Genomic DNA, 27,787 nt, shown 5'->3' with positions numbered 1-27,787 from the left:
AGGAGTCAATAACCCAATGATGGGGGTCTTCAGGATCAGTCCAGTCTTCATCTTGGTTGTTCTCCCCCCCATCCTCACTCTCTGACCTCTGGTGGGGCTCAGCCCCGCTGTTATTCATGACTAAATCATGGACTAAATAAGGAAGTGCAGGACTTCTTGTGTTGGGAAGATGGCAATGAGTGATAGAGGGGGAGGGGACACTCGTCCTATAATCCCCTCATCACTGTCACTCCTATAAAAGACAGTTCTCGTTGTTTCCTCACTCTCTGACTAAGGTCCATGAATAAAGAAATGATCTGGTAGGAGATCAGAGGACCCATTTACTAGTTACCTTGTGGGGGGAATTGTAAGACCCTCAGAGACAAAGCTGCCTGATGTGGGCGGAGTCCTGGTTTAGGGGAACCAATCAGCTCATGTCTAGTAATAATCTTTTTATTTCTATTTTAGTAGCTGGACGGGAGATGAGGAAAACCTCAGAGGATTGTCTCACTTTGTCTCCAGACTGTAAAGTAGAAGATGAGGACATCACACAGTATAGTCCAGGAGAAAACCCGACTACCTCAAATGTCCATCCGGCACCACACAGTGTAGATGGACCATCGTATTCCTCTTATCCTGAGGAACCTCAGACTGTGAGGGACGGGGCCATCCTTCCAACAGAAGTGAGAAGTGAGAAGCCTTATTCCTGTCCTGAGTGCGGGAAATGTTTTTCACAGAAGTCCCATCTATACAGACATCAGAGATTGCAAGCGGAGGAGAAGCAATTTTCCTGTCTTGAGTGCGGGAAATATTTTACAGATAAATCAAAGCTTGTTACACATGAAAGGTCTCACACGGGGGAGAAACCATATTCCTGTTCTGAGTGTGGGAAATGTTTTTCACAGAAGACCAATCTTTACAGACACGAGAGGTCTCACATAGGGGAAAAGCCATTTTCTTGTCCTGAGTGCGGAAAATGTTTTTCAGGCAAGTCCTATTTTTACAAACATCAGAGATTGCACACAGGTGAGAAGCCGTATCCCTGTCCCGAGTGCGGGAAATGTTTTATACAAAAATCAGATCTTGTCACACATCAGAGGTCTCACACGGGTGAAAAGCCATATTCCTGTTCTTATTGTGGGAAAAGCTTTGCAGCTACGTACAGTCTTTACAGACATCAGAGACTGCACACAGGGGAAAAGCCGCATTCCTGTTCAGAGTGCGGGAAATGTTTTGTGCAAAAATCAGATCTTGTCACACATCAGAGGACTCACACAGGGGAAAAGCCGTATGCCTGTTCTGAGTGCGGGAAGTGTTTTTCAGATAAGTTCTGTTTTTACAGACATCAGAGATCTCACATTGAGAAGAAGCCGTATTCCTGTTCTAAGTGCGGGAAATGTTTTTCACAGAAGTTCGACCTTTACAGACATCAGAGTTTGCACACGGGGGAGAAGCCGCATCCCTGTACTGAGTGTGGAAAATGTTTTGAACAAAACTCAGAGCTTGTCTCACATCAGAGGTCGCACACCGGCGAAAGCCCTATTCCTGTCCTGAGCGTGGGAAATGTTATTCAGGGAATTTCAATCTTACAGGCGTCAGAGATTGCAAACGGGGGACAAGCTACTTTTTTAGTTCTGAGTGCGGGAAATGTTTTTCAGTGAAGTCCTGTCTTCCTGTACATCAGGGATCCCACACAACCCTCGAGGTGTATTAGTTCCTGGAGTGCGGGAAATGTCTTCTATATGAATGTTGCTGGACATCACAGCTCTCATGTGGGGAAGAAGCACACCCTGATATACACCTCAGATATACTCCATGGCTGATCTTCATCATGTAAGAAACAGTTCATAAGGAGATCAGAGATCACCAAAGACATGGATGTGGGCGGAGTCCTGGTTTAGGGGAACCAATCTGCTCATGTCTAGTTATAATCTTTTTATTTCTATTTTAGTACATGGATGGGATGAAATCTTCTGCAATGTTGGTCATTGATAGCAGTCAAAAAAATAAAAATGGAGTCACTACCTTCAATTGGTAAATGTTGTCACGTATCTGGTCTGAGGCTGGTTTGAACAGAGGGCTTCCCTTGCGGCTAAGTGCCAACCACCCTTGAAGGTGGGAACAGGGAATGTTAGACTCAAAGAAGCATGGGTGCCGTTTAGGTAGATCCACTGGAAGCAGTTTGCACTGCAGAGGAACTGGATAGCTGTCAGCGGGTCTATCAGGGCAGATGGCAGGGCCCCCTTAGCCTCTGGTGTGTAGCTGAACCAGGGCAGCGACCACAGGCAAGGTGAAGGTGGCACCCGAGGAAGAAACAGGAGCAGGCTGGCAGGACAGGACTGAAGAGGCGAAGTCAGGGTGAGAGCCAAAGTCCTACACAGGAAGGCGAGCCAGGGAGTATGCAGAAGGGTAGTTAGGAGCAAGCCAGGGTCATACATGGTTGAGCAAGAGAAGCAGAGTGCTTAGAGCAAGCCAGGATCAAAACCAGGGATCAGGCAGCAGAGAAATCCAGAGGCAAACCGGGTCCATAACGGGTTATCCAAGAAACACAGGAGCAAGGAGTACTGGTAGCTGAAGATCATCCAGCAAAGTCTAAGTGCAGCCACTGACCTTATAAAGGACGTTTGGTGCCAGTTCTGGCAGGAGGTGTGCGTGAACATGTGCAAGTGCAAACGTTGGTGCGCATTTCTGCGCAAATGAACGCGGCCACTTAAAGTATTGGTAACTATGCCAGGTCTTTTCTTTAGCACTTGCACATCTTTATTCTTCTGACTCCTTTTCAGCACCTGCTAATTTTTTTTTTCTGAACAGCACCCTGACACATACTTGGTTGTAGAGTCTGACGTTAAGAGGAACGCTTCTCCTACAGCTTCAGCTTAGGGACCACTGGTAGCGAGATGGTGCCCTCAAGAGTGCTGTGAGGTACAAGTGCCCGTAAGGTGTCCAGCAGACTGCGCAGATGGGTAGCCTGATGCTTTATCAGAAATAAACCAGAGGATCAGGACAGCAGATGGCAACAGTTGTAGCAGGCCCAAGACTGGCAGATGTTTGGTTGGCAGGTGACTGGCCACTGGTGCAGAGCAGAGACCGGGTAAGTAGTGCGCTGATCAGGAGACACTGTATGGAGAGGATGTGAGGCTAGGCAAACCGGGTCAGATCACGCACAGACAGGAGAATGGTTAGGGTACAGGCTGAGGTCAGAATCGGCAGAACAGGTGACTGAACGGATGGTAATGCAGGGTCCAGAGACAAGCTGAGGTCAGAGCAGGTAGTGTTCAAGCATAGTCCAGAGAAGTTATGTCAATCACAGGATACATAGGAAATGCTATATATCAGACAGCAACTGACTGGTGCAGTTGTTCAATTTACATAGTCAATTTGGCACTAGTATTAGCAGCAGGCACGCAAGCCTGGGCTTGTGCGTGCATGCACATATGCACACGCCTGCGCACAGCTATATGAGCACCTACAGGCCTGGGTATCTATATGCTCCTCGGAACTCCATTTACAGTTGTGGTATAAACAATCACAAAAAAACCTAGAGGTCTATTTTACAAAAAATAAAAAGTTAAACGAATGTGATCAGAATTCACTCAGCCATGACAAATGTTGGTCATTTTTAATTTCATACAGTGATTTCCTTTTTGACCATTGGCTCCATCTGTGGCCAAAATGTGGTATTGATCTATTTTTCCTGATTGCGGTATTTCAGGAAAAATACCTCACTATGGCCACTAGATGGTTTAACATGCTTGTAACATTCATCAAAAAAATTTTTTGTGACAAATGTTGGTCGTTTTTAATTTCATACTCATTTCCCTTTGACCATTGGCTCCATCTGTGGCCAAAATTTGGTACAGACCTATTCGCTTTACGGACACTCACTTTACGTACACTCCCGAGTACGTATATACCCAGGAGTGTACATAAAGTGTCTCACAAGTATGGACGATGGTGTCGGGGGTCCGGGTGTCACCAGGCCTGCATGTCCTAACAAGCAGGACACACTGCCAGGCACCGGCTCGGCCCTGCTCAGCACCACTCGAGTCACCCCCATTCCCTTATTTGCATAGAGCCCTCTGGTGCATACTTCTGCTGGACAAACTTCCAGGACACTTGTGCAACCTATGAGAGCCGGTGATGTGTCGAATAGTGTCCCCCATCAGATAGTGTCCACCCTGTATTGCACTTGCGCAGTACAAGGAGATTCCGAAAGTTTCAGAAGATGAACGGCGCCTGCGCCATGAGTCCAGGTTCAAGCCCCACCATCCAAGTGGACATAGAGTTAGAATAAATAAATAGCCGAGCGAAGCGAGCCCGTGAGGGGCCCTGTTACTATGTGCTACCGTATGTCCACTTGGATGGTGGGGCTTGCACCTGGACTCTCTCTTCGGAGACTTTCGGAGTCTCCTTCTCCTCCGTACTGTGCAAGCACTGCGCCTGCGCAGTACGGGGCGGACACTATCCGTTTTTGACAGAACACCGGCTTCAGGGAACGACATGGAGATGTGGTCTCCCATGCTGATCATCCATTCTGTGCTGCCGCTGAAGGGAGCTGAAGCAAAAATAAACAAGTGCTGGGAGGGCAGCAATAGACTAATAACATTTGTTTTTTACCTCTATTCGCAGAAAAGGAATGTACATGCACGCTCACCGAGTGAATATTGGTGCACATTTCCTTCTTATGAATAGACCCCTAAATGTGGGAAGTATGTAGCAGATAAATTAATAGACCTCCCACTAATGTTATTACCAGGCTGCAGCTAGGGGGAGCTCTGTTAAGAGTGTGACCACAGGAGCGTGGTTCCATCTAGCTGACGCTAAGTTTTTCACTGCCAGAGACATGTTTGTACTTTTTTGCACTCATGCCAACACATTTTGGGACTGAAGATTAGTTAAAACCGCCAAATAACGGAAAATTGTATCATACTTACTGTAATTTTCCTTTCCTGGTGCCTCCATTGCAGCATACCTGTGATAGAGCTCCGCCTTCAGGACTAGTGAATAGCATAAATTAAATGGCATAGCCCCTCCCCCAACATTCTTCATAATATAGAATACGGAGGGTGGGAGCTTATGCTGCCATGGATTGGCAACCGGAAAGGAGAATTACGGTAAGTACAGGGGCAGACTGACCATTGGGCCACTCGGGCACTGCCCGAGGGCCCCGTGCCACTAGGGGGCCCCATCAGGGTTGCCAGCCTCAGTAAAACCAGGGACAGTATGTAAAAATCTGTGTTTTTTTTATAGCTGTCTCTGAAATGTCCCTTACCGACATCCTTTTGGTCTAAAAATCCTGAGATTATACCTGCCCCACCTCTCCAGTACCTTCTCAGCCAATAGAAACGTGTCTGTGTATACTGTGTGATTGTATGCTGTGTGTGTGTGTGTGTTTGTGTATACTGTGTGGCCCCATAATGTCTGATTGCCTGGGGGCCCCATAATCTCCTATTGTCCGGGGGGCCCCATGAGTTGTCAGTCCACCCCTGGGTAAGTATGATACAATTTTCCTGGTGCCTCCATGGCAACATAGCTGCGATAAATAACTAGCTCTCACAGGTGGGTTTAATGCTTTAGCAACATTTTTTTTAATCAGATACAGACATAGCAGCACAAAGTGTTCTTCTCCCGAACTCTACAGTCGTAAGAGCTCTGGAATCAACACAATAGTATTTAAGGAACATGTGTCGAGAAGACCAAGTGGCGGCCCTGCATACTGTTTCCAAAGAAACATTTGCCCTCGCTGCCCAAGAAGCTGGCACCGCTCTTGTTGAATGAGCATTCACCTGAGCCGGAGGTTCCAAGTTCTTCACCCTGTACTCTTTCTGAATTAGCTTGACAACCGAGGATACCAAGTTTCTGGTAGAAGCTTCCTTTCCTCTATTCTTGCCCCATGGGATGATGAATAGACTTGTGCACAACGGAAAATTTTGTTTAGTTTCAGTTCGTTGTCATTCGTAAAATACATAATTTCATTCTATTATATTCGTTATGTTACGTTAATACGTTTTTGGATAATTCGTTATTATTCGTAGAGTGTCGAATTAATTCGTTCATATTCGTTGAAATTCACTATTTATGTATGTATAGACATTCGTGATAATGATTCGTAGTTTGGAAAGTCGTTTGTTTATTGAATCTTTTAACACACACAATGACAACGTCTCGGCTCAAATACAGTACAACACCCTTCTCACTCAGTTCTCAGGAATGCACTTTGCCAGTAATCCATCCTCCGGCACAAAATTAATTAGCTGATTGGACTATAAGATTTACTGTGAGCTGACCTTTTGTTTCATTAGATCTTTAAAGAATTACCGAATCATGTCGAATTAATTTGAATTCATTCATTATATTTCTTTCGTATTCGTTGTAATTCGTTATTTTTTTATTGTGACATTCGGATGCATCCGAATGTCTGAAAGATGCAAAATTCGGCCGAATTTCGATTCGTTACGAAACAGATTGCACAAGCCTAATGATGAATAATCTTTCAGAGTTCCTGAAACTTGCCGTGGCTTCCAAGTAGACCCTGAGGACTTTGGATATGTCTAACTCGTGACAGGAGTTTGATTCCGAGTCCATGAAAACTGATAATGCCCATGGTTCTGACAGGTTTGCTGTTGAGGTGACCTTAAGCGTAAACCCTCTGAGGGGGCGAAGTTCTACCCTATCTGGGAAAAAGGATATATGTTCATCCCGGATGCTCAGAGAGTGGAGTTCCGAAATCCTCCTGCCACATGTAATAGCCAACAGAAAAGTTGTTTTTAAAGTTAAATTCCAAATTGAGACCTCTTCAACCGGCACAAACGGATGAGTTGATAGGACTTCCAATATTGGAGGAAGATCCCACTTTGGGAAGGAATGTCTGGATGGAGGACACATCTTTAATATTCCCCTGAGGAACGTAACCACTAAAGGGTCTTTGGCCCACCTGGTGTTAGTTGCTGCAGAAATTGCAGATGCTCGTACCTTGAGGGAACTCTGGCTGAGCCCCAAATCGAGACCAGTTTGCAGAAAACTCAGAACATCAGCAGTGGAAGGAGAGATAATATCAAATCCTTTTCCTGTAGCGTAGGATAAGAACCTGTCCCAAATCCTTGCATAGATTGTGTTGGTTGTAGGTTTTCTGGCTTTCAACAGGGTAGATATGTCCTCTTAGGAACAGCCTAACGATTCAAACCTCCTCCTTTCAACCTCCATACACGAAGATCAAGCTTCTGTGGGTCTGGATGGGCCAGCCTGCCCTGGGTCAACAACTGCGGGAAAGGAGGAATTCTGATTAGAGGATCCGCACTGAGGTGCATGGCTAGTAGAAACCAAGGTCTCTTCGCCCAATAGGGTAGCACTGCCAGCACCTGGCCTGGTTCGCTCAGGAGTCTGAGGAGAAACCTCAATATGAGTGGGCGAGGAGGAAAGGCGTAAGCTGTCTCGAAGGTCCAAAGACAAGATAGCACATCTACTCACTCCACTTGTGGATGTGGAAGGTGAGAGAAAAATCTGTTTGGAATTCTCATGTGTAGCAAAGTAGCAGAGATCCATCTGTGGGGTCTGCCATAGATTGGAGATTTGGTTGAACACATGGGGATTGAGAGACCATTCGTTGTTGTCCCCAAACCTGCTCGATAAGACATCTGCCTCCCTGTTCATCTTGCCTGGGAGATATATTGCCCTGAGGTCTACCAGGTTCCTCTCTGCCCAGAGAATTACAGGTTCCACTTCCCTCAGAAGTGTCTTGCTGTGGGTGCTCTCTTGTTTCTGAAGGTATGAGACTGCAGCCTTGTTGTCCAAATGCAGAAGTACTCTCTGTCCCCTGACCTGAGATGCAAAAGAGGTTAAGGCTAGAAAGGCTGCCCTCATTTCTAAGACATTGGACACTATCCTTCTGGTGGGAAAGGATCATCTTCCCTGAATCCGGAATTCTCTGCAATGGGCACCCCACCCCTGGCCACTCGCATCTGAAGTAATTGTGGTCCATGAGTGGGAACCCAAATGATGGGACCGGGAGAGATTCTCTGGATTTGTCCACCAGTGTAGACTCCTGCTCATTAGCATTGTTAAACAGATTGTCTGGGGAACATGTTGCCGTTTCCATTGTATTAAGAATCCCGTCTGGAAGTCTCTCAGGTGCCAGTGAGACCATGGAACTAGAGGTATGAACGAGGACATTATACCAATAAGGCTCAGACACTGTGAGGCTGAGAGAAGGCACCACTGTATGGTCTTGGATACCTTCGGAATGATGCCCTCCATCTTCATTTGGGGTAAAGAGACTGTGCCTAGGTGCGTATCAAACATTGCCCCTAGGTAGATCATCTGTTGTGTTGGAACTAATTGGCTCTTGCGATGGTTCCAACCACCCCAACTCTGATAAGGACTGAAGAAGAATCTCTCTGTGGGCTATAAGCTGGCTTGGGCTGTTTGACAGCAAGAGGATATCATCCAGGTAGTGATAAATTCTTAATCCTCTCTCTCTGAGGGGCTAAGACAGATATCAACACTTTTGTGAACACCCGAGGGGAGGTGCAGAGCCTGAAATTTGGAAGGATGGTAGAATAGGGACGTGAAGGTAAGCATCCTGCAGGTCTATTTATATTAACCAATCTCCAGGTTGTATGATTTGGATGATCATTTGGAGTGACTCCATCTTGAAGCTTTCGAGATGGATGTATAGATTTTGCTTTTTCAGATCTATTATAGTTCTCCAGTCCCCTGTTTTTTCTGCACCAGTAAAAGGGTGGAATAAAAACCTGTAAATCGTTCCGATGGGGGAACAGGTACTGCTGCCCCTTGATGCTGCAGAGACTCCATAGGTTGGTTTAGGGTCAACCCATTGGTTTAGGGCCAGTGCTTTCTGTGGGGAGGCCGGTAACTGTGCTTCTTTGAAAGATGCGTGAGGAGGCTGCTAAGGGAAAGTCCAGACGTGACTGTACTGGATCATTGATAGGACCCATGGGTCTTGACACTTGGAGGCCCAGATGGGGAAAAAATGTTTTAACTGGGCTCCCACTGGGGGCTTCTCCGCCCCTTTGACATCAAAAAGACTTTGTCCCCTCCTGGGGAGTGGTGAGGGACTTGTTGTTTCTGGCTCCCAAAAAAGAAGTCTGGGTGCCTCTCCACAATTTCTTGTTGTCCCTAAAGGGGAGAGACTGCCTGAAATCTCTAGAATTTGATAGCCGGAATCGGGATAAATAGGCCTTTGTTCTCCGGACCTTCCTGTTCTGAGAAAGCAAGCCAGATTTGCCCCGTTACTCTGGAGATTGCTTTGTCGAGTTTCTCGCCAAACAAATATTTTCCATCAAAGGGAATCTTGCACCAATTCTGCTTTGATGCTAGATCGGCTGTCCAAGGTTTTAGCCATAAGGCCCGCTTTGCCATAACTGAGTGCAGCACTGAATTGGGCAAACAATGGATTGTGTCAATCGCAGCTTCTCCCACGAAATCCACCGATGTCTCAACATTTTCCGTCCAAGACTTGATGGCATTGAAAACAGATGTCAGCGCAATGGCTGGTCTGCAAGCCACCCCTGCCGCTAGATAGCTCCTTGTGAGGTCTAGGTCAATACGTGTATCTAGGGGATACTTGAAAGATGTTGACTGCTCCATTGGCAACGTTACATTTTTTGCCAGACGCACTACAGCCGCATCAACCACAGGCATTGAGCTTAAGGACTGGTTATCCGAATCTGCCAGTGGATATAGTTTGGATAAGTTAGAGAAAACTTTTTATCAGTTTTGTTCCACCAGGGCTGGACTGGGACAGAAATTTGGCCCTGGACTTCATCCAGACCGGCCCACTTACATTTTGAGTGTCCAATCAGCACTCCCTTACATGAGATTGTCCCATCACCAGCCTCCTTACAACAGAGTGTCCCATTACCAGCCCCCTTACATCAGAGTTTCCCATCAGCACCCCTTACATCAGAGTGTCCCATTACCAGCCCCCTTACATCAGAGTGTCCCATCACCAGCCCCCTTACATCAGAGTGTCCCATCAGCACCCCTTACATCAGAGTGTCCCATTACCAGCCCCCTTACATCAGAGTGTCCCATCACCAGCCCCCTTACATCAGAGTGTCCCATCACCAGCCCCCTTACATCAGAGTGTCCCATCAGCACCCCTTACATCTGAGTGTCCCATTACCAGCCTCCTTACATCAGAGTGTCCCATCAGCACCCCCTTGCATCAGAGTGTCCCATCAGCACCCCCTTGCATCAGAGTGTCCCATCAGCACCCCCTTACATCAGAGTGCCCCATGAGCAGCCCCCTTACATCAGAGTGGCCCACTGAGCCATCGGCCCACCGGGAAACTCCAGGTAGTCCCAATGGCCAGTACATGCCTGTGTTCCACTCATCCTCTATGATCTCCTCCATTAATGGGAAGAAGATTTGCTTTCTCTTGAGGAATGAGAAATAGGTTTTTGATTTTGATGAGGCTCTTCCGGGTCTTCCCAGGCAATGGTGGTCTTCACCGCTTGTACAAAGGGTTGAACCAGGGAGAAACCAGATGGTTCAGTATCATCTGAGGACTCCTCAGATGAATCTACCGATGGAATTTGTTTAGCTGTTTTTCCTGATGGAGGCAAAGCTGATGGACCTGGAATATCAGGGTCTAAATCCAATACTTGGGCAGCTTGTGAAACCGGGTGAGCGGGAATCCTGGCCATCAGTTCAGAAAGAGTCTTTCATGGTTTGTTTACGTAGGTCAACCACCTGTTAGCCTTCTAATTCCCAGTAAGCGGCGTAGACCCTGAGACCGTCTCTGCATACAAGCTTATCAGGGAGTGGAACCACGTCACAGGCCCAGCATTTTTGGCAAATGGTGACGTCTATGAGATCCTGATCTTCTAGAAGATTTATGATGAGAAGAGCGTGACCTCCGCTCAGGACTATCGTCATTGTCATGGCGCCTTGCAGACTTTCTGGACCGCTTTGAAGGAACAGGGCTGAAACAAACAAAGGTTGTTTGTCAGTGGCGCACTTTATTTTTATTTTTTTTAAATACTCACGTACAGGTGGTCCACACACCTATTGGATACAAGAGGATCTTGGCTATGAGACGAATGGCTCATGGTGAATTATGGGCAGGAGGATCAGCTGTAGGAAGGCGAAGCAAGAAACAAAAGAAATAGTCTAACTGAGAAGTCTAATTGCAAAAGTGAATCAAATAAGGCTACTGTAATGAAAACAGGATAAAAAGCGTAATGCCGCGTACACACGACCGGACTTTTCGCCGGACTAGGTCCAACTGTCTTCCCGACGGACTTTCGACAGAGGGCTGATGGACTTTCTGAACGAACAGACTTGGCCACACATGAATGGCCTACGTCCGTTCAAAAGTCTGTTCGGTTTGAACGTGATGACGTAAGACGGGACTAATTAAGCCAGTAGCCAAAAGCTTTCCTTGTGTCGTATTTGGTCCGTCGGACTAGCACACAGACCAACGGTTTTGCCGATTTTTAGTCCGTCGGATAGATTTGAAACACGTTTTATTTCTAGGTCCATCTGATTTTTTTTTCCCTGAAAAATGATCGGACTAGCCCACATGCGATCGGATTGTTCCGACGGACTGATCCCGTCGGACCTAGTCTGCCGAAAAGTCTACACGGCATAACACATACCTGACTTGCTGTAGTATTTTGGACTGCAGGGCACACACTTGTTATGCAGAGCAGCCCTGATTTCAATCTGGAACAAGAATTTAAAGACGAAAGGGAGGGAAATCTTAATTAGAATCACCTACCCTATTACTGGCAAAAAATATAGAATTTTATTATTTTTTCCCTACCCCAAGATGGGCGCCGAAGCTTCAGTAACCTACTGCGTATGCGCACTAGGATCTGGAAGGAAAAATACACACCGCTCTGAGCTCTGGATCGCTCCTGCGCACAGAGCCCGAGGGGACTGCGCACGGGAGAGGCTGAACCCGGCGGACACTGCTACTCTTCACCAGTCAAGAGGTATGAGGAAAAAAAGGAGAATGTTGGGGGAGTAACAATGCCCTTTGATTTATGCTATTCACTAGTCCTGAAGGCGGAGTAGAGGCGGAGCTCTATCACAGGTATGCTACCATGGAGGCACCAGGAAATATATTTTCTGGTGGCAGAGTTCCTGGAGAATAAAATGGTGGTAATTGTTAAGGTGTTCCTCGTACACAAATGTCGCCTTAATATCTGGGTTTCTTTTCTACTTTCCCCGTTTTCTGTGGCGTGATCTTTTCTACATTTCTTTGTTTTATAATAATGTAACACGTTGTGTATCAAATTGTACACAAATTAATAACAACTCCGCCTCCACATTCCAGACAAGTCATGTTCCTGACCAATCGGATTTCTTTACCATTTCCTGATTTTATGACTGAAATCTTGTTAAAATTAAAAATGTAATAAAACATGTATTGAACAAAAATGTTTTTATTGTGTGCGGCTGCAATGACTAAAAATTTCTGTATCCAAAAAAATGGCTCATTGGCAACACAATATACAGCCCACCATACACAGTGCAGTGGTCAGGAGTATATCATATACAGCCCACCATACATAGTGCAGTGGTCAGGAGTATATCATATACAGCCCACCATACATAGTGCAGTGGTCAGGCGTATATCATATACAGCCCACTACGCAGAGTGCAATTTTTAGAAATCTATCATATACAGCCCACCATACATAGTGCAGTGGTCAGGAGTATATCATATACAGCCCACCATGCATAGTGCAGTGGTCAGGATTATATCATATACAGCCCATCATGCAGAGTGCAGTGGTCAGGAGTATATCATATATAGCCCACCATGCATAGTGCAGTGGTCAGGAGTATATCATATACAGCTCACCATACATAGTGCAGTGGTCAGGATTATATCATATACAGCTCACCGTGCAGAGTGTAGTGGTCAGGAGTGTCATATACAGCCTAAACTACAGAGTGCAGTATCAGGAGTATACCATATACAGCCCAGAGTACAGATTGTGGTGGTCAGGAGTTTTTCATATACAGCCCACCATGCAGAGTGCAATGGTCAGGAACATGTCATATACAGCCCAACATACAGCATACAGTTAGGGTTACCACCTGTCCAGGATATACCCGGACAGTCCAGGTTTTGAATGTTGTGTTCAGGCCAGGGTGTGGCTCCACAAGTAACTGAGATAATCGCACACAAATCTGTTGCTGTACGGGAGCTGCAGGTGGCTGTCTGGGGCAGATTTGGCATTGCTGAAGAGTGTGGTGATGATGTCAGCAAGAGCAATTTGGCCACACCCCCCTTTCGCTGCATTACTACTCTCCTTGGGACGCCAAAACATGTCCCAGGCCTTTTATACTCCTATAATGTTTACTGCAACAAAAAAAAATTGCCCAGTGCCGCTAAAGTGTTCGGGTTTGGCTTGCAGAAAAGGTGACGACCCTAGCCCCGGCTCTTGATTGGATAGATTGATAGCAGCGCAGCCATTGGCTCCCACTGCTGTCAATCAAATCTAATGATGCGGGGGCAGGGCCGAGTCCAGCATTCGGCGGCTATGGGCACAAACGCTGGACTCAGGAGCGCGCCCGCAATATAATCCCCCGGGAGAGCGCTTCACCTAGAGGGTTATCTGATGTGGGGAGGACACGCGAGAGCCGCCGGGGGACCCCAGAAGACGAGGTTCGGGGCCACTCTGTGCAAAACGAGCTGCACAGTGGAGGTAAGTATGACATGTTTGTTATTTAAAAAAAAAAAAAAAAACCTTACAGTCACTTTAATGAGTTGCACTTTAACAGAAAGTACAAAACCTCCCAAAAATATCTTCTTGTATTTCTGAAAATCCCAGGTTTTCTGTGACAGTGGAGCTCCAGCAGCAGAGATTCACAATAAAGTTCAGTTTAAAAAACTTAATTCGATTGTAGCCGTATTAGTGCAATTGTGACAGAGAAAATTGAGTACTGTCCGTGATACTTTTTTTATTTGCACTAACATACAATTTTTCAGGACAAGCTTTCGGGTATGTCCCCTTCTTCAAGGTCCAAGCAGATACAATTTTTCAGGACAAGCTTTCGGGTATGTCCCCTTCTTCAAGGTCCAAGCAGTACTGCTTGGACCTTGAAGAAGGGGACATACCCGAAAGCTTGTCCTGAAAAATTGTATGTTAGTGCAAATAAAAAAAGTATCACGGACAGTACTCAATTTTCTCAGTTTAAAAAAAAAAGTGGATTGGAGGCCACGTGCTTCCGGTGATCAGTGGAGCTCCACTCTGCAGCCAGACCCCCTTGGACATAGACAGGACATGACGTCAGGTACAGACAAGAAGTGATGTCAGGTACAGGCAGGAAGTGATGTCAGGTATAAATAGGAAGTTCCAGGTGAGAGGTGATTTGGGGAGAAGACAGGAAGTAGAGAGAAGATATTGCTGGAAGTGGCAGTAGAGGAGGTAATAAGATCTTATTTTCTATTTACACCCAGTAACCCCCCCGTCATGTCCGTCCTCTTCCTCCATAGTCACTGTGATGTCTTTTATCTCCAGCAGATGATGATACACACATATATATATATATATAGTGTGGAAACCCCTTCAGGGTCAGAAGAACATTTCCCCACTTATGGGGCTGGAACATTCTCTTCATTTTGGAGATGTGTCACCTTCTCACCAATCACCTTCTCACCCCATCAGTCTGTACTAACAGAATATTCTGCTTTTATTAGTTGTGAGGGATTTATTTTAGACTAGCTAGGAACAACGATCTGTCATCTCCTCTAATCACTCCCCCCCTCCCCCCCCCACAGTTAGAACACACCGAGGAAATGCATTTAACCCCTTGATTGCCACCCCCCCGTGTTAACCCCTTCCCTGACAGTGCCATTTACACAGTAATCAGTGCGTTTTTATAATGTCTGTGGTGTGTTTGGGGATATTTATTATAGCAAAAAGTACAAAATATTGTGTTTTTTTTTTTTTCCAAAACTGTCGCTCTTTTTTTGTTTGTAGCGCAAAAAAAACCCCCCCAAAAAACGCAGAGGTGAGCAAATACTAGGGTTGTCCCAATGCCGATACTAGTATTGGTATCGGGACCGATACTGAGCATTTGTGTGAGTACTTGTACTCGCACAAATGCTCCCAATGCCAAATCGATACCTGGGAGAAATAAATAAAGCGACCGGGCGCAACTGGAAGTCAGTGGACGGAACAACGGAAGTGAGGCTCCGTGTTGATGTCGCTGGTTGGACATCCCAATGCCCATCTTGGTACACCCTGCACTCAGCCGCAGTAAGCCAGCATATATAGTTCGGGAAGGGTGTAACAAGATGGCCACTGTGCTTTTATGTGGCCGACTGCATCTATAATCTTTGTATATTTATTCATTAGATAAAAATATCCACGCATGCTCCTGAGGAAGCCGTAAGGCGAAACATGTAGAACAAAAGTGTGATTTTTTTATGAAAGAAATGTATCATTGTATACCTTCTTTTTTTCATGCGAATGTGTAAAACTGAAATACTTTTTTTAATTTCTACTGTTGTTGATGAGTATATGAATAGCACCCAGAAAGTCCCATACATCCCCGATAGGGGCCTTTTCTTCCTCTTCATCATAAAGGGACGTTGGTGTTCACTAACTAATTTTGCAAATTGATCACTTTAAACTCTCTATTCCTTTTATTTTTTGGGTGTTTCATCTTTTCTATGTCCCCTAGACCTAAACTAGCAACCAACAACTTGCAGTGAGGGCACATTCCCACTGCAAAGGATAATTTTAAGTTTCCCAAAGTTGGACTTTATGAAAGAAATTAACCTAACAATATATTGCAAGGTGACCACTGCAGACATACAGTACAGTAGCACAGACCTAGATATCTGGCACTGTACATGTGAGATGCACAGTCCCGGACAGAACAGAGGCACTTCTGTCACCAGACTTCAGATATACACAGAAGTTACGTTGTTTAACTATTAGAGCACAGAAACGCTTGCCTAATAATCTCTTCTGGTCTGAGTGAAATACATCAGCAGCTCCTCAATGGATGGCCAATTCTGTGTCTGCTTCCTGGAAACTCCTTATTATAAGATATCAAAGTCCTACAATCAGGGATTCTGTCTATAACTAATTATTCCTCATATTTAGAAGAAACAGCTTTTTTTTTTTAATATGTGCATATCATTTTATTTTCACAAGTACTTTTATTGTGCTTTTTTCTTGTTCATTATTTTTAAAGTCACATAGTAGCCCATTATGTATCACCAGGGATTGACTGACAACTCATGGGGCCCCCGGGCAATAGGAGATTATGGGGCCCCCAGGCAATCCTAGATTATGGGGCCACACAGTATACACACAAACACAGTATACAATCACATAGTATACACAGACATGTTTCTATTGGCTGAGAAGGTACTGGAGAGGTGGGGCAGCTATAATCTTGGGATTTTCCGATAAAAGGATGTCGGTAAGGGACATTTCAGAGACAGATGTAAAAAAAAAACACAGATTTTTACATACTGTCCCTGGTTTTACTGAGGCTGGCAACCCTGATGGGGCCCCCTAGTGGCTCAGGGCCCTCGGGCAGTGCCGAGTGGCCCAATGGTTAGTCCGCCCCTGTGTATCACTTACCTGAAAACGAAGCCTGCAATATCTCCGTTGTCCCCACTGGAAGCGAACGTCGATCTTCAACCCCTCTTCCTTCCGGGGGGCCGTGTACTCCGGCTCTGTGACTGGCCGGAGTCGCGTGATGTCACTCCCGTGCGCGGGAGCCACCAGTCACAGCATGACCCCCTTTTAGAAACGGCACGATCTGCCCTTTCTAAAGTGCGCGTGCGCCATAGACATCGATGCACGACTTTATCGTAAATATCTCCTAAACCGTGGAGGTTCAGGAGATATTTCCAGCACCTAGAGGTAAGCCTTAATATAGGCTTACCTATAAATAAAAGTGGTTGTACAGGGTGTACAACCACTTTAATAAAGGATTTAGTAAAGTACGTTCTCATAAGAAACTGATAAAACAGCAAGGAAAAGGGTAATATTTCAAAAGCAAGATATCATGTTTCAATTGTAGGATAGATAAGACAAGAATAGGAGAGTAAGGAGGGGGGAGAGTATGTAGGGAGGCCACCGTTGTTGGGTGGGAATGGTATTGAATACAAATAAAACAGTAATCAAGGATCAAGTAATAACCTGTCAAAGTTAGGCAGGAGGAAGTGGGAGTGCCATATTTGTGTGCATATATACTGTTACACATATATATTATATATTATATATTATATATATATATATATATATATGTATGTGTGTGTGTGTGTGTATATGTATAATATATGTATATGTATGTTTATAGGTGTGTGTGTTTGTGTATGTATGTATTCTATCTTGTAGCGTGGCTTCAATCTTTAGCGTGTATTATAGCTTTGGTAACTCTGCAATCAAAAGCTTTTAAAAATACAAACACTAGAGACAGCAGCTCCCTATACATGTGCCAACTCCTACTGGGGGCAACACACCTATTATTGCCTTAAACTGCTATTTTAATATTGTACAACTAATACAGTCCAGATAATTCTCTGTCTACAGAAAACCTGTATAGATCACATGACCACACCATTGAGGATGGAGGAGGACCGGAGTCACATGACCGAGAGGATACTAAACCTCACCCTGGAGATCATCTACCTGCTGATTGGAGAGGTGAGGAGGGTTCTGGGAGGTCACATGACATCACTCTTATCTCTATTAATAAAACACAGACCTGACCAGAGAGGTGAGGAGGGTTCTGGGAGGTCACATGACATCACTCTTAGCTCTATTAATAAAACACAGACCTGACTGAAGAGGTGAGGAGTATTCTGGGACTCTAACATGACATTCCTATTGGTTTTCCAATACAGAGGTTTTCAATACTGAAGTCTGCAGATCATATGACCATCACAGTGCCTCCATGTGACTCCCTAAAACCTGAGAGACACAACATGCAGAAGATTCTAGAAGTCACCAAGAAGATGATGGAGCTGCTGACAGGAGAGGTGAGCGGTGCTGGGAATTCTGGGACATTATCCAGTAACAGACAAGGGATGTGTCTGGATGGTGACTGTATCATTGTGTGTGTCAGGTTCCTATAAGGTGTCAGGATGTCACTGTCTATTTCTCCATGGAGGAGTGGGAGTATTTAGAAGGACACAAGGATCTCTACAAGGACGTCATGATGGACAATCAGCCGCCCCTCACATCACCGGGTAAGAGGAGACTTTATTGTAAAGGAGAGAGCAGTACGGAGGCTCCACCTAGATCCCCCATCATCTGATAAACACATAGAAACAATGTCTTCAGTCGGTGTGTATTTTTCCTACAGATGGTTTCAGTAAGAGATGTCCCCGTCCTCTGTATTCCTGGGATTCCACACAGGAAGGTCACTCCATCCCTCACCATCATCAGGTAGATGAGGAACAATCACTGATAGTATCAATAGGATCTGTACATTATCTGCATTGTTACAATTTGTGTCATTTTTATTATATATTAAGAGTGGAAACTTGAGGGATTCTAAAGTAGATATTAAAGAAGAGATAATACAGGAGGATAATGAGGATGGGATGATGGAGGAGTCAAAATCTCTAAAGGTACACAAAGATCTGTACCAGGACACCATGATGGAGTCATCCAGCTACAGAAACCCACCAGAGAGATGTCCCCGTCCTCTGTATTCCCGGGATTCCACACAGGAAGATCACACCATCCCTCACCATCATCAGGTAGATGAGGAACAATCACTGATAGTATCATTAGGATCTGTACATTATCTGCATTGTTACAATCGGTGTCATTTTTATTATATATTCAGAGTGGAGACCTGAGATATTCCCAAGCTGAAATTAAAGCAGAAGAAGAAGAGAGGTACATGAGGGATGATGAGCAGTCTATTGAGGAGGATGGAATAACGGGGACATTTATAGAGGAGGACACTCCTACAGAGATCAGCACAGGTGGGTCATTAACACTAAATACATTCCTCCACCCATACTGCTCACTGATTGGTCCAGAGTAGGGCAAGGACTGGGTGATATCAGCCTGTAATCCCCTGGTCACTTTCCTGAGCTGTGTTCCCTGTCCTGTATTGCTGTTTTTCTCTCGGATAATCTTCCTTCTCTGTGCTGCTGACACAATTTACTGTATGTATCTAGACTGGATTTATGGAGATAAAGGCACCTGGGCCTGGGGTCTTCTTCTCCATGCCCGGGTCTAGCAAGATCTCTGATGGAACAATTCTCCCAGGACTACTTGCTCTGTTGTCTGCTGGCTGTGCCAGGGGGAGGGATATGTCTGTATAGTCTCAGGAGATGGGAGGCCTCTGCAACTTGTCTTGTAAACAATTAGGGGGATATTTACTAACACTGGTGTACACAGAATCTGGTGCAGCTCTACATAGTAACCAATCTTCTTCCAGGTTTTATTGTCAGTGCTTAATTGAGCAAGCTGAAATTAGCTGATTGGTTACTATGCACAGCTGCACCAGATTCTGATTGCTCCAGTTTTATTAAATCATCACCTTAGACTACTGCTGGTTACCGAATACCAATATTATTGGTCCTGACCATTACACTATATAATTTATATAGCAAACAATGTAGTCTTAAGCCTTGCACTTTTTACTATATGTATGTAGTGCTCATCCCCTGAGAGGACACAGGAAATAAATGGGTCTCCCTTACCTGTTCAGAGGCTGCTAACCCAGGAACCAGGGTAGTGTCCTCCGGCAAATGCAGTTAAGTCCAGGTTCTATTTAGCCATCATCCATGCACATGCTGAGGCCTGACAGCAACAGCTCTTGAGTAACATAGGCTGACTCCCAGGACAGAGGCCCCAGCACTGAGAGGTGTCTGAACAGCCCACCCAAACATTTATCTTCTCCTCAGCCACTTTCTGGGATCCCCCTCCCAGGGATTGGCAGAGGTGAGATAAATATTCATAACCCAGTGGCTGAACTTCCTACTCTATTTCTGGAAGCTCCTGACACCTGCACTGTATATTTTATGTTGTACACTACATATTTTTATACTATATAGTCTTAATTGTTGTATCTTATACAATATGTTGTACATTACAACATTACATTACTGACTTCTGCTCTCTACCCACTGCTATATATATATAAATATGTATTCTCTTTTGTCACACCCATTTTCTACCAGCTGGACATTTTTATATCTGATGATTTGATTGGAGCACAGACTTTTACATGTTGATAATAATGTGATAACATCCTCAAACATTGAAACCTTAAACAGAAAGTGATAATGAGGGAGGAGTCAATAACCCAATGATGGGGGTCTTCAGGATCAGTCCAGTCTTCATCTTGGTTGTTCTCCCCCCATCCTCACTCTCTGACCTCTGGTGGGGCTCAGCCCCGCTGTTATTCATGACTAAATCATGGACTAAATAAGGAAGTGCAGGACTTCTTGTGTTGGGAAGATGGCAATGAGTGATAGAGGGGGGGGGGGGACACTCGTCCTATAATCCCCTCATCACTGTCACTCCTATAAAAGACAGTTCTCGTTGTTTCCTCACTCTCTGACTAAGGCCCATGAATAAAGAAATGATCTGGTAGGAGATCAGAGGACCCATTTACTAGTTACCTTGAGGGGGGAATTGTAAGATCCTCAGAGACAAAGCTGCCTGATGTGGGCGGAGTCCTGGTTTAGGGGAACCAATCAGCTCATGTCTAGTAATAATCTTTTTATTTCTATTTTAGTAGCTGGACGGGAGATGAGGAAAACCTCAGAGGATTGTCTCACTTTGTCTCCAGACTGTAAAGTAGAAGATGAGGACATCACACAGTATAGTCCAGGAGAAAACCCGACTACCTCAAATGTCCATCCGGCACCACACAGTGTAGATGGACCATCGTATTCCTCTTATCCTGAGGAACCTCAGACTGTGAGGGACGGGGCCGTTCTTCCAACAGATAAGAAGTTTTCCTGTACTGAGTGCGGGAAGTGTTTCAAATTTAAATCCTGGCTTATTGTGCATACAAGAACTCACACAGGGGAGAAGCCACATTCCTGCTCTGAGTGCCAAAAATGTTTTTCATTGAAGTCCCATCTTAGAGAACATCAGAGATCTCATACTGGGGAAAAGCCATTTTCCTGTCTTGAGTGTGGGAAATGTTTTGTAAGTAAATCAAAGCTTGTTCTACATCAGAGATCTCACACAGGGGAGAAGCCGTATTCCTGTTCTGAGTGCGGCAAAAGCTTTATACAAAAATGTGCACTTGTTCTACATCAGAGATCTCACACGGGGGAGAAGCCGTATTCCTGTCCTGAGTGTGGAAAATGTTTTTCAGATAAGTCCAGTCTCAATCATCATCATCAGAGATTGCACACAGGTCAGAAACGTTATTCCTGTAATGAGTGCGGGAATTGTTTTATTGACAAGGCCAGTCTTCACACACATCAGAGATTGCACACAGGTGAGAAGCCGTATTCATGTTCTTTTTGTGGGAAATGTTTTAAACATAATTCAGAACTTGTCTCACATCGAAGATCTCACACGGGGGAAAAGCCGTATTCCTGTCCTGAGTGTGGGAAATGTTTTTCAAAGAAGTCTAAGCTTTCCAAACATCAGAGATCTCACACTGGGGGAGAAGCCACTTTCCTGTCCTGAGTGAGGGAAATGTTACTCTCGGAAGTCCTGTTTTCCTGTATATCGGGGATCCTCCACAACCCTGTATTAGCACTGTAACGAGCTGTATTAGCACCTTGAATGTTGCTGGACATCACAGGTCTCATGTGGGGAAGAAGCACACCCTGATATACACCTCAGATATACTCCATGGCTGATCTTCATCATGTAAGAAACAGTTCATAAGGAGATCGGAGATCACCAAAGACATGGGTGAAGTGTTGTGCCGTGTTGGCCATTGATAGTGTTCTGGAAGGTCCTTCAACTTGCTGGGAACAGTCTCGTGGAACTGGCCGCTATGCATCTACTATGGACTTTGATATGCTTTTTCATGAATGTGTTTTGTGAGTATTTTTCTTTTTATACATTATTAAATATACCACTTGGGCAATATGCAAGGTTGGTGTGTCCTCTTTCCTTTGTTTTACAGTGTTTTCATTGGGTTTCTCCCCCAACCCTCAGAGGGCAGCAAAACCTGTGCTTTCCTTGCCGCGTACACATGACCGGACTTTTCAACAGACTAGGTCCGATGGGTCTTCCAGACGGACTTTCAGCAGAGGTCCGACGGACTTTCTGAACGAAACGCCAGTAGCCAATAGCTGCCCTTGCGGTCGTATTTGGTCCATCGGACCAGCACACACATGAACGGTTTTCCCGTGTTTTTTTTTTGTCCGTCAGATTTGAAACAAGAAAAAAAAAGTCCACTGGAGCCCACACACGATCGAATTGTCCGACGGATTACGGTCTGCCGGACCAAGTCTGCCCGAAAGTCAGGTTGTGTGTACGTGGCATTAGAATCACCAAGAATCTGTGATGCATACATTATTATTACACCACCCTCGAGCGCTGGAGAATACTTCTGTTTTTTTTTTCGTTTTTCCTAATTCTCCAAGTTTCTCTTTTTTTTTTTTTTTTTTATTACTTCTTTATTGCAATTTTTTCATCATTACAAACCAAAATACATTATTAGTGGATATAGATTACTTATCACTTAGAAATAAGGATTTTATGTGCACACTGTATAACCCCTTACATATGGTCAATTCACAGCTATCTGTAAGGGGGCATTCTTCCCAGTGACCACCAATTTAAGGGACGTCTATCCCAGTGACCACCAATGTAAGGGGCATTCATCCTAGTGACCACCAATGTAAGCCCTTGTACACACGGTCGGACATTCAGACGGAAATTGTCCGATCGGGCCGTGTTGTCGGATAATCCGACCGTGTGTGGGCTCCATCGGACTGTTTCCGTCGGTATATCCGACGGACCAAGTTTTCCAGCTTGGCTATAAACTTTTCCGACAACATGATCCGATCGGACCTTGTCCGATCATCTGTAGAGAATTCCAATCAGACAAAGTGCCACACATGCTCAGATCAAATTCCTAGACCAAAGCTATTGGCTACTAGCCTGAACGTAGTCCCGTCGTAACGAAATAACGTCATCACGTTCTGAAAGATCGGATTTTCTGACAACATTGTCCGACCGTGTGTATGCAACAGTTTCGGACAAAATCCGTCGGACAAAATCCGACGGATTTGGTTGTCGGAATGTCCGACCGTGTGTACAAGGGCTTAGGGGTGTTCATCCCAGTGACTATCACGTTTATATACTGTGAGCTGTGGCTATGGTAATTATTGGCAGGGGTTCTCCAAAGCCTAGAAAGTAATTTCAAGAGTTCCTCCATGTTGAAAAGGTTGACTAATGCCATGTACACACGAACGGACTTTTTGGCAGACTATGTCCGACGGACTTTCGGCGGAGTTCTGACGGACTTTCCAAACGAATGGACTTGGCCATACATGAACGGACTAAGTCTGTTCATAAGTCCGTTCATTTTGAACGTGATGGCGTAAATGGAACTAAACAAGGAATTTCAATAGCCAGTAGCCAATAGCTTCCCTTGCATCATATTTGGTCCATCGGACCAGCACACAGACGAACGGTTTCCCCGATTTGAGTCCATCGGATAGATTTGAAACATGTTCTATTTCTAGGCCCGTCTGATTTATTTTTAGAAAAACGATCGGACTAGCCCACACACGATCGAATTGTCCGACGGACTAATCCCTTCGAACCTAGTCTGCCGGAAAGTCTGGTCGTGTGTACGCGGCATAAGGCTGTGCTAGGCTAAAACTAGAAGAAATCCTCCAAAGAAAACATAAAAGGAGAACATCAAGCAAATCATGGAAGACCCACACAGAATTCTACACAAATAGCTCAATATAAACAGCAGAAGATCATCAGTAACTGTCCAACATTCACATGTAATGCCAGCTGCAGACAGTGGTGTTGCTATGGGGGTACGAGGGGGGGGGGCAGCCCGCACTGGGTGACACCCACCACAGAGTTTACACCGGGGCCGCCACTAAACACTGTACTTTATTGCTAGTAGTGGAGCACGGCACTTAGCCATGCGGGGGGAGGCTGCCTGTAACACTCCTCTGTCAGGCTAATATCCCCGAGTGAGTCGGATTTGGTGGGCGGATCTGGGGGTGTGGCTGCCTCCTCCACTCCTCCCACAGACTCCTTCACTATTGCTGATCCCGCAGGTGAAGGAGATGAGCGGTGAGGACACAGCAGCCCTGCCCATCTGCAGGCATGAAGCATGCTGTAAGTAAATGCAGTGCAGTGTCACTACATAACTTACCCTATACCACCCCAACCTGCTCTGTGCTACCCTAACTTGCCCTATACCACTCCAACCTGCCTGTGCCACTCTAACTTTCCCTATACCACCCCAACCTGCCCTGTACCACCTCATCCTGCCCTGTACCACCTCATCCTGCCCTGTACCACCCCAACCTGCCCTGAACCACCCTAACCTGCCATCTACCACCCCAACCTGCCCTGTACCACCCTAACCTGCCATATACCACCCCAACCTGCCCTGTACCACCCTAACCTACCATATACCACCCCAACCTGCCCTATACCATGTCAACCTGCCATATACCACCCCAACCTGCCCTATGTCACCCTAACCTGACCTGTACCACCCTAACCTGCCCTGAACCACCCTAACCTACCATATACCACCCAACCTGCCCTGTACCACCCTAACCTGCCATATACCACCCCAATCTGCCCTGTACCACCCTAACCTGCCATATACCACCCCAACATGCCCTATACCACACCAACCTGCCCTGTACCACCACAGCCTGCCCTGTACCACCCTAACCTGCCCTGAACCACCCTAACCTACTATATACCACCCCAACCTGCCCTGTACCACACCAACTTGCCATATACCATGCTGGTGGCTCGGATTATGGCTCACCAATTATTTATTAAACATCAATCAGGAAACATCTTTGAAATATGGACATTAGGATTTGCAACAAGTCCGTGATGGACATTTAGCTATACAATTTTACCTACAATCAGTACTTGATACTGTGTCTGTTTTCTCACATTAATGTTTCCATATCATTTATATAGCAGCACCAATTAGTCACCCCAGCTGGGCGTATGTGGGGATGTGTATGAGTGGGGCATTTTGGTCTGGCACCTATTGTGACAACGTTGTCAAGTTTTGTATGTATGTTTTTTTATTGTTGGGTATAATGGGGATGCACCTTCTATTTTGTACTATCCAACCATTTTTGGAATCTTATGCACTTTTTTAATACAAAAATAAAGTTTATTATCGTCTTTTGGATATACCGTGGCTGATTCTCAAAGGCCATTTCTGGGGCATTTCTTTGCTCTAAGTTTTTTTTATTTTACAGTTCATCATTGCTCTACAGGTATCCCGTCTAAATATGACGAATCGGGAATCTTTTTCAATCCAGTTGAGTTATTCTCAACAGTAGCAAATTGGATTCAGGTCTATTTTTTATTTTTTAAATATGTACCACCCCAACCTGCCCTGTACCATGCCAACCTGCCCTGTTCCACCCCAACCTGCCCTATACCACCTCAACCTGCCCTGTACCACCCCAACCTGCCCTATACCACTCCAAACCTGCCCTGTACCACCATAACCTGTCCTGTACCACCCTAACCTGCCCTGTACCACCCCAACCTGCCACTATACCACCCTATACTACCCTAACCTGCCACTATACCAACCTATAGTATCATTTACAGGGGCCAGTTTGGGGTGAACCCCGTGACCGTGTGCTGCCTTCAGAGTGCTTGGCAGTCTAGACAGGAATAGGGGGTGACACCATGTTTTTTTTTACCACACCAGGTGACACCAACCCTAGTGACGCCACTGGCTGCAGAGCCTTCAAGAAGTCTAATCAGTGTGTTCTCCTGGTGTGCAGTGTGCAGCTAATCAGTGTGTTCTTGGTGAGAGTGGAGATGACCCCATCTATAAGGATATGCAGCAGTGTTGCCAACCTACCAGATTAAAATTTACTGACACAACACCCAAAATTTACTGGCACAACCAAGTTTTTACAAAAAGTTAAAAGTTTCAAAATTAGTTTTAAGTGCAAATTAGAGTATTTAGGCTACAAACAAATACAATATGCAATTATCAATATGAATTAAGGTAGATAATAAGGCAAAAAACATGTTTCTTATTTTATTTTCGATATAGTAAGTATCTCAGGGACAGGACAGAAATTGGAATGGGCAGACACACACATAAAATTGACTCTCACAGTGATACTGACAGCAGTGTGCAGCAGCACAGATAATAATGAGACCTCACTGACACAACTCGTCCCCCTCCTGAGTCACAGTGATAGTCTCTCTCCAAGTGGTCCCTCCAGTCTTAACAGCACTGACAGTCACAGTCCCAGTCTGCTTTGCTTTCATACTGCAGACCCGCACACGAGGGTCTGGCTGCTCTGCTTGGCTCTATTGCAGCATGACATCCACATGACATGCTCAGGCACCGCCTCCGCCAGGGCCACCCGATCACACTGTAGCATGCACTAGGAAGGTCTCCACTGGATCTGGACCAAGCCGAGTGTCAGAGCCAGTGGCGTCGCTAGGGGGTAGCTTTTGGCGCTATAGCCTTGAATCTGGGGCCCATAGCCCCGAGTCCCTGCAGGGGTCCCCAAGGGGAGGGGGGTCTCTCTGGGGACCCTGATGTAAGTGGAGGGCTCGCTGGGGACCCTGATGCAAAGGGGAGGCTCTCTGGGGACCCTGATTTTAAGGGAGAAGCTCTCTGGGGACCCTGATTTAAGGGGGAGGCTCTCTGGGGACCCTAATGTAAGGGGGGCTCTCTGGGAACCCTGATGTAAGTGGGGGGGGCTCTCTGGGTAGCCTGATGCAAGGGGTAGGCTCTCTAGGGACCCTGATGTAGGGGGGGCTCTCTGGGAACCCTGATGTAAGTGAGGAGGCTCTCTGGGGACCCTGATGTAAGGGGGGGCTCTCTGGGGACCCTGATGTAAGGGGGGGGGATCTCTGGGGATTCTGATGTAAGTTGGGGGCTCTCTGGGGATATACACACACACACGTATATTATTGAATATACATGTGTATGCCCACCCATGAGTATGACTTTCTTTACTACACTGCTATGGGCTCTAGCCCCAGATTATTTGTAGACCTAGCAACGCCCCTGGTCAGAATCATATTTTTTACTGGCAACCTTTCACTTTTACTGGCATTTACTGGCAGTAGAAAATTGCCTGTAAACATACTGACAGTTGGCAACACTGATATACAGTACATATACACACAGCACAAGGCCGTGTACACTATGAGGTGTTTCTCATGGCTGCAGTTTCTCTGAGATCCACAAGATGGTGGTCTCACTTCTACCCAGACAGGAAGTCTCTATGGAAAACAGGAAGTGATGTCAGGCACCAAAAGGAAGTGATGTCGCATACAGACAGGACGTTCCATACGTAAAGTAGAGAGGAGACATTGCTGGAAGTGGCAGCAGAGGAGGTAATAAGATCTTATTTTCTATTTACACCCAGTAACCCCCCCCCCCCCCGTCATGTCCGTCCTCTTCCTCCATAGTCACTGTGATGTCTTTTATCTTCAGCAGATGATGATACACACATATATAGTGTGGAAACCTAGATTAACCCCTTCAGGGGCAGAACATTTCCCACTTGTGGGGCCGGAACATTCTCTTCATCACCTCTCTCACCTCACCAGTCTATATCAGGGGTCTCCAAAGTACGGGCCGCAGCTAGAGTCATTGAACTCTGCAAAACCTGTGATGCACACTCACCCACAGCAGTATGCA

General features: G+C 45.6%; 1 protein-coding gene across 1 annotated transcript in view; it reads left to right on the top strand.

The window, feature by feature from the left end:
• Positions 1–27,787, top strand: part of LOC143986849 (uncharacterized) — a 48,032-nt gene that overhangs the window by 8,707 nt on the left and 11,538 nt on the right. Inside the window, 11 exon segments of the mRNA XM_077485258.1 lie at positions 448–1,509; positions 1,512–1,681; positions 14,341–14,388; positions 17,521–17,634; positions 17,835–17,969; positions 18,056–18,179; positions 18,296–18,378; positions 18,468–18,695; positions 18,785–18,926; positions 20,693–21,596; positions 27,449–27,480. Of these exon segments, the coding sequence (XP_077341384.1) occupies positions 448–1,509; positions 1,512–1,681; positions 14,341–14,388; positions 17,521–17,634; positions 17,835–17,969; positions 18,056–18,179; positions 18,296–18,378; positions 18,468–18,695; positions 18,785–18,926; positions 20,693–21,596; positions 27,449–27,480 (3,042 nt within the window).

This window comes from Lithobates pipiens, unplaced genomic scaffold (genome assembly GCF_037356315.1).
Source record: "Lithobates pipiens isolate NorthernLeopardFrog02 unplaced genomic scaffold, aLitPip1_a1.2 Scaffold_18, whole genome shotgun sequence".
NCBI lineage: Eukaryota > Metazoa > Chordata > Amphibia > Anura > Ranidae > Lithobates > Lithobates pipiens.
The sequence above is the reverse complement of the archived record's forward strand: the minus strand, read 5'-3'. Positions and strand labels throughout refer to the sequence as shown.